The 6,586-nt window shown below is 44.6% G+C and overlaps 1 protein-coding gene across 1 annotated transcript in view; it reads left to right on the top strand.

Moving 5' to 3' along the window:
* The first annotated feature begins 4,788 nt into the window (after nucleotides 1-4,788).
* Nucleotides 4,789-6,586, top strand: part of Ntpcr (nucleoside-triphosphatase, cancer-related) — a 25,930-nt gene continuing 24,132 nt past the window's right edge. Inside the window, exon 1 of the mRNA XM_005404963.2 lies at nucleotides 4,789-4,905. Within this exon, the coding sequence (XP_005405020.1) occupies nucleotides 4,872-4,905 (34 nt within the window). The 5' untranslated portion in view covers nucleotides 4,789-4,871. The remainder of the gene's footprint in view (nucleotides 4,906-6,586) is intronic.

The following is a 6,586-nucleotide window of genomic DNA, read 5'->3' as shown; positions in this document are numbered from 1 at the left end:
CATCACTGATTTCACCTTTGTGAGACAGACACTTCCTTACCTCACAGTGCTAACTGAAAGAGGCCAGCTTCAGCACCAGGGGAGTGGAACAGTTCACCTGCACCCTCATGCTCAGAGTGACCTGGAGGTGAAACAGTGCACCTGCCTGGCTCACTTGATTCCTAACAGACCCAGGAGTCTCCAAGTTAGATTTTCCATGAGAACCTACATGACAGTAATTATGGTCCTGGAAAGCCCTGGGGAGAAGAATGAGATTAAAATCAGGCAGAGAGAGTGCTTCCATACTGTTAAAGCTATGAAGCTTTTATCAGGTTTATTTCAGATGTCCTATCCTGTGGTGATATGATTCTGTCTTTCTCAGAAGAAAAGGCAACCAATGGCCATGTCTGCAGTCCTCATGCAAGCTTTCTTGTTTTGTGATATTGCCTGTGATCTATTTTCAGGACAAAAGTAAAAAGCTGTATCAGTGAACAGAAATACAGTGCAGAGGCTCAGAAAAGACTCTGCTGCCCAACACTTGGGTTTGAATCAGATGTGATATCTATATCTATATGTATATCTATCTATAGCTCTATCTCTCTACATCTATATCTATATCATCTATATCTATCTATCATACATGCATACAGATAGTCCTGACTTAGGATGGTTCAACTTATGATTTTTCAACTTTACAGTGGTGTGAAAGCAATACACATCCAGTAGAAAAATCCTTCCAAATTTTAAATTTGATTCTTTTCCTAGGATACCACTATGAGATTTTATACCCTTGATGCCATGCTCAGCAGCCCCCAGCTAGCAACACCATCACAGGCTGAACAACCAACACTATCCTGTGTGTTGCATTGGAAAGATATGATGTTCTGTAGGTTTGTACTATGTGCATCTTCAACGGAGGACATTTTCAACTTATGTTGGATTTATCAGGCTGTATATTCATGAGGAGTATCTGCATATGTATATGCAGGCGCATGGATTGATTCATGCAATGTGGCAGCCTTGAGTATGACCCTTAACTTCTCTGTGCTTTGGTTTCTACATGTACAAAATGACATTTTTGTGGTGATTTGAGGGATTAATGTGATTTGTAATGGCTTAAGAAGTATGGTTGGCACACAGCTAGCACTACAAGAATGTAGCTATTATCATTTGTTAGAGATACGGTATGAAAAGATTGTGGCTCAAATGTAATGCCAGCTCTCTCACTGGCAACTTTTATTTCACAAAGTAGGCCACCCAAATGGGTAGGAAAACAATGCCTTCCCTTAGAACTTGGATAAAGATATATTTATGTTGAGTAAGAGAACATGGATGTTTTATATTTTGAATTTTTTTCAAAGCCTGGCCTCGAGTGTAATAGGCAATGTTTTGGACTTACTTTTATCAGACTAAAGCTGTGCAGAATTGTGCTTGGCCCCTATTACTCACCATAGCATTTGGAACAAAATAGAGACAGGGAGGAAGAGGGGAGGGAGAAAAAGGAGAGGTATATTCAGTAACCAGCTTGTTGAATATTCATCAGTTGAAGGGTTTTGTTTCTACTCATCAGAGATAGATTCAAACTAGAACAAGTTCCATATTATTTTACAAATAGTAAATCCTCTACTAATAGATCCAAATGGAAAGAATGACTACAGCTGAGCACTATCAGCATTCCTCATGCAAGAATTACAAAGCCAAACAGAAGCTACTTCTGCCTCCTCCTTCCTCACACCTCTTTGCTTATCCTGAACACTTTACTCTGAACATTGTCTTCCTTTACTCCCATTGGTTTGAGGGGGCTGGAGAAAATTCCCTTTGTTTCTGCTTGTTAGTTGGGGATTGAAGGGGTTCTTTAGAAAGGGAACTTGGAATTTTAAATCTAGGACTGTCTCACCAGGCTTGGTGCTACACTCCATCAATCTCACAGCCTGGGATGCTGAGGCAGGAGGATTGCCATGAGTTTGAGGCCAGCCTGAGCTATATAGTGAGTTCAGGACCAGCCCAAACCACATAGCGAGGCCCTGTCTTAAAAAACCTCAATCAATCAATCAAACAAACTAGGACTGTCCAGGGCCAAGGGAGAGCTGAAAACAAAACAAGCAGCGGTTTTTGGACTTTTTGCAGAGGGACTTACAGACTGCTTCAGTGAAGAACTGTGCTGCATCCTATCCAAAGGATACTATACAGGTGCTACAGGAAAAAAGATCCAGAGTCACCTGTTCTTGGAGCAATTTCACCTTGTTCTTAGCTCAGGCTACGACAGGATTCCAAAGACTGGATAGCTTCAACAGAAACATGTATTTCTCACAATTCTGGGGGAAGTCCAAAATCAGGGTGCCACCACTGTCAGGCTCTTCATTAAAGCCTTTTCCTGGCTCTTCCTTATATGCTCACATAGCAAGGAGCAGATACAACTGAGCTCGCTTCCATTTTTTTTTTTTTTTTTGTAAGGGCACCGATCTTATTCATTTTCATGTCCTAATCATCTCTCAGAAGCTCTGCCTCCTCACCATCACATGGGGCAGTGTCATGTATGTATTGGGGGCACACATTCAGTCCATATGTTTGGAATAAGTCCCCAAACTCAACCTGTGGGTGTAGATTATAAATCACTTAGACATCAAGAAATTTTGATGAGACATTTTATTTTACTTCTGCAAAAGGGCAAAAAGGGGCAGGTACATGGGACAAAGGAGGGTTGCCTCTTTTATCCCTGCTTCGAAGGTTTTCAATCTATCTTGGTAACTTGAGTGACACAAGGGGATGGGGTGTGTGTGCGTTGCTGAGTAAGTTAGAGGGGGCTTGCTGAATGCAAAGTCCTTTGTCCTTTTCTTAGAAACCAGCTGTGCTCAGAGAAAAGGTACATAGTCACCATTTCTGGGAGCACAGAATATTAATGGAGTTGGGGGTGGGGTGGGGTGGGTGGAGAGTGAGTAGGTGGCCAGGTCATTTAAAGACAAAATGGAGTTGTTTTGGCCTTACGCTTTGACGAAAAAGACAAAGCCTATTTTGCATACATGGCACTTTAACAAGATCACAGGCAAGAAGATTTAGCATAGTACCTTGTTGCTAATTATGTCATCCCTTAAAAAAACTCTAATAGATATGTACTTTAACTTATATTGTTATCAACGTTTAACAATACATAGAGAAAATTCTACAAATTAAGTGTTCAGTGACTTAGTATATAGTGAAAATAGCCATGTAATCATCACCCCATACATCTCTTTTAAATGAACAAAGAACATTCATCTATGGAAGAATTTTCTTTCTCATCCCTGAGACACTGATTCTCTATATCTAGGTTCTGTATGTTTTTAAGTTACAAAAACTGATGCCAGAATTCCCCATCATACAACACTAAAAGAAAATAACCCAACCTCTGTAAGCCTTGCAAATCCAGATTGCTTGTCAGTGATGGAAAATGTTATATAACTAACAGTTAAAATTCTTAGTTTGGACATAAGAGATACTGTACAATATGACTTCATACATGTTTTCCTTCATTCTTCCCTTCTCTTTCTGATGTGCCTAGGGGTATACTTTGTTGCATCAGCTGTTCATTGATTTCATTTGCAGGTGCAGTATGTGGAAGAACCCTAACCCTAACCACTGTACCCAATGACATGGTAAATAAACATGCTGTTACACTACGTAGTGTAATAAGTGTTCCAGGAATGATGGTGACAGCTATATCATGCTTTTTCAAGATGATTTTTAGACAGCAAGAAACTGAGACCACCTGACAGCTATATATGGTAGGTTGAAGGGAGCCAAGGAGGTCTGTGTGTGAGATTAAGCCAATTAAGTTGAGCACACATTGAAATTATTTTCTGAGCCAGGATAAAGAATGATAGATCACAAGCCAAACTGTACACATGTTAGACTAAAAGAGTTTAAAGGTAAAGCTGGTCCAAAGCTATCGTCACTTTATTTTGCGGCTGGAGCACTTGAAGTGGTTAAGTGAAGCCTGGAGATACACGATTCTTTACAAAGGAGATCCTCAGGCGGCTGTTGTGTTGGTTTATACTCGGTATAAAGGTGTGAAGAGGAGACAGTTTCACACATGTGGCTGAATGTGGGAAGCAGTCTTGGACCAGTGATTCTCAAGCCCAGTGGACTTCAGGAACATACTACAAGATATGTTGTAGTATGCTCAGGACTGGCCTAAGACTAATGATTCCTGTTAAGCAATGTTTATAGGAGGCTATTATTTTGGGATAAGCTCCCACGGTAGGCCCAGGAGCCCCGCTCAATCAGAATGGAGTCACTGTGCCAAGCGCCTGGTAATCAAAGTGAAGTTTGAAATGGACCAGTTTTCCAAAAAAACAGGAATGGCAGTTCACCTGAGTCAGCACAATAAGCAAGTCCCCTAGCCATGTAAAGTAGTAACTTTGCAAAGACCAGCATGCCTTGTGTTATTTCTGCTTTCTTTAGTCCCTGTCTATAAAGCCAGCTTCCTCTGCTCAGCCAATATGACTGCTCCTTCTACAGTATTTCTGGAATGCAATGAAAATCAATTAGAACTTTAAATGAAAATTGCTGTAATCTGACACTCAGCATCTCTGGAGACCAGGGAGAAGAGCAAGTGTCCCCTCGAGAACACTGTGCAGAAACGGAGGGTCTTAGGGTCCTTAAGATGTAGCACACATATCCCTGAGCACTGGGCTCTCTCAGCGATCAGCGGACAGACGCTGGAGGTACTCAAATGGAGGGTGCGTACTAGCAGGCGCGGCGCAAATGGAAGAGCGCGCTCAGACCGAGGCAGCAGCACATGCGCAGAATACCACTTCCGGTCGGTCTCTAGGACCCGGCCAGAGTTCTCAGGGGGCGGGGCCGACGAGACCTGAACCTTGATCCGGGCACCAAAGACTGCGACCTTCCTCCCCATGGTGCGGCACGTGTTCCTCACCGGGCCCCCAGGTGACCGCGGGGGCCCGCGCCTCCTGGACCTACGGGCGGGCGGGGCTGCGGCGGGGAATGGCGCGGAGCTCGCTCACTAGTGGTGCGGCCAGGAGTGTGGTCCGGGTGTGCGGCCGTGGTGTGCGTTCGCGGGGCTCCCCACGGGCCCTGCCTGGTCTCATAGAACGGGAACGCGCTCGGAGGCAACTGGTGCGGCCACAGCCCGCGCTAGAGCCCAGGGAAGGAGGAGCGCCGGCGCCCAGGGGTGGAGGTCCCCGCGCTGTACCGCACGGCGCCCAGCCCTGCAGTCGGAGGAGCGCGGGGCAGGAGGCGCGACCGCGCCCCACAGGGCAGACCGGGTCCCCCACGTTCCTGTGCAGGAGGCGGGTCTGATGGTGAACTCACTGCGGTTCAGATAGCACATAGCCTTAAGTAGCAAAGGTTACTTTTAATGTCGCAGAGTTCGGGTATTTACTTTACCAGGCTGTAGAGGCGGCGATGGTGTGAGTTGTGGCTAAGGAGGGCGGTTTGAGAAATATCTGAGAGCCTAGGGATCCAGCCCACCCACTGCACCGAACCGTCCCCCAAAGCAGGGTGTGTGAGTCCTTTATTTAAAACTTGGCTTGCATTTGGAGCTCCATCCCAAGCCAACTGTCTCCAGCTGAGGTTGTGCTAGCCCTGGCCTTCCTTTCCACCCTTTTCTTCATAAAAAGTTCGGGTGCACACAATTCAAAGACTCATAATCTTTAAGACACCTCTTGAACTTGTGTTCAAACCCCTTCACCTCTGCATCTTCCGCTTCCTAACGCAGTTACCCTGTAGTTTTCATTAGCTTGATAGTCAGTGTTTGGAGTATCATAACAGTGTAAAAGCTCATCACAGCAGAACCAGCAAGTAATTGATTCCTCCTTTTCTATGTATGCACAGCTCTCCCTGGCTTAGAGTTAATGTCTGGCATTCTCATTTGTTTCAGTCTGTTACTAACTCTGTCACAAACTGCTGCTGTTCAAATCCTCTTCAGGTGTTCATCAACAGGTACCTGTAGTATCTTCTCAAAGAGCTCACTCTTTGTTGCACATGTCCTCAGCCCCCTGCTACTAAGCATTTTCCCAACCTTCACTGGCTGGAAGAGCCATGGAGTTCCTACCTCTCAGAATCATCAGCCTTCCACCCATGACTGGGGAAAGGGTAGTGGCTCAGCTTCTGTTTACTTCACCCCTCAGGATAACTGAGCCATGAGCCCCAAAATGTCTTCTAGGGCTCTCCAGCTGAGCACAGTGGTGACTTGCTTGATAAGGCATCTCCTGGTGGTGTCCTTCTTTTCTCACCTCCTCACTTGTGTACCAGAGTGTTTGTCATGTCTCAAGTTCAGCTACCTGCACTTGAATTCTCATCTGAGGGTTTTGTACAAGGGAGAACCAACCATAGTAACTGCAGAGCTTTCTGACCTGCTCTCCTCTATGTGTGGCTGTCATCTCATGTGTCCTTCATCTGAGGTCACTTCTTAGCAAGTGTAGACAGTAACAGTTCAGCTATTGAAGATGAAAAGTTAGCTGTGAGATTTCTAGAGCTGAAGAAATAAAAAAAGTTTGACCCGTGTTTCTTGTTAGTGTGTTCTACACAACATACAAGTAAGTCCGTTTAGTATACCCCTTTGATCAGGAATTGTTATGTTCCTCCATTTTATCTTTTAAAAATAGAG

The sequence above is a fragment of the Chinchilla lanigera genome, unplaced genomic scaffold (genome assembly GCF_000276665.1).
Source record: "Chinchilla lanigera isolate Chin_1 unplaced genomic scaffold, ChiLan1.0 scaffold00091, whole genome shotgun sequence".
NCBI lineage: Eukaryota > Metazoa > Chordata > Mammalia > Rodentia > Chinchillidae > Chinchilla > Chinchilla lanigera.
Note: the sequence above shows the minus strand (reverse complement) of the source record. Positions and strands in the feature narration are given on the sequence as shown.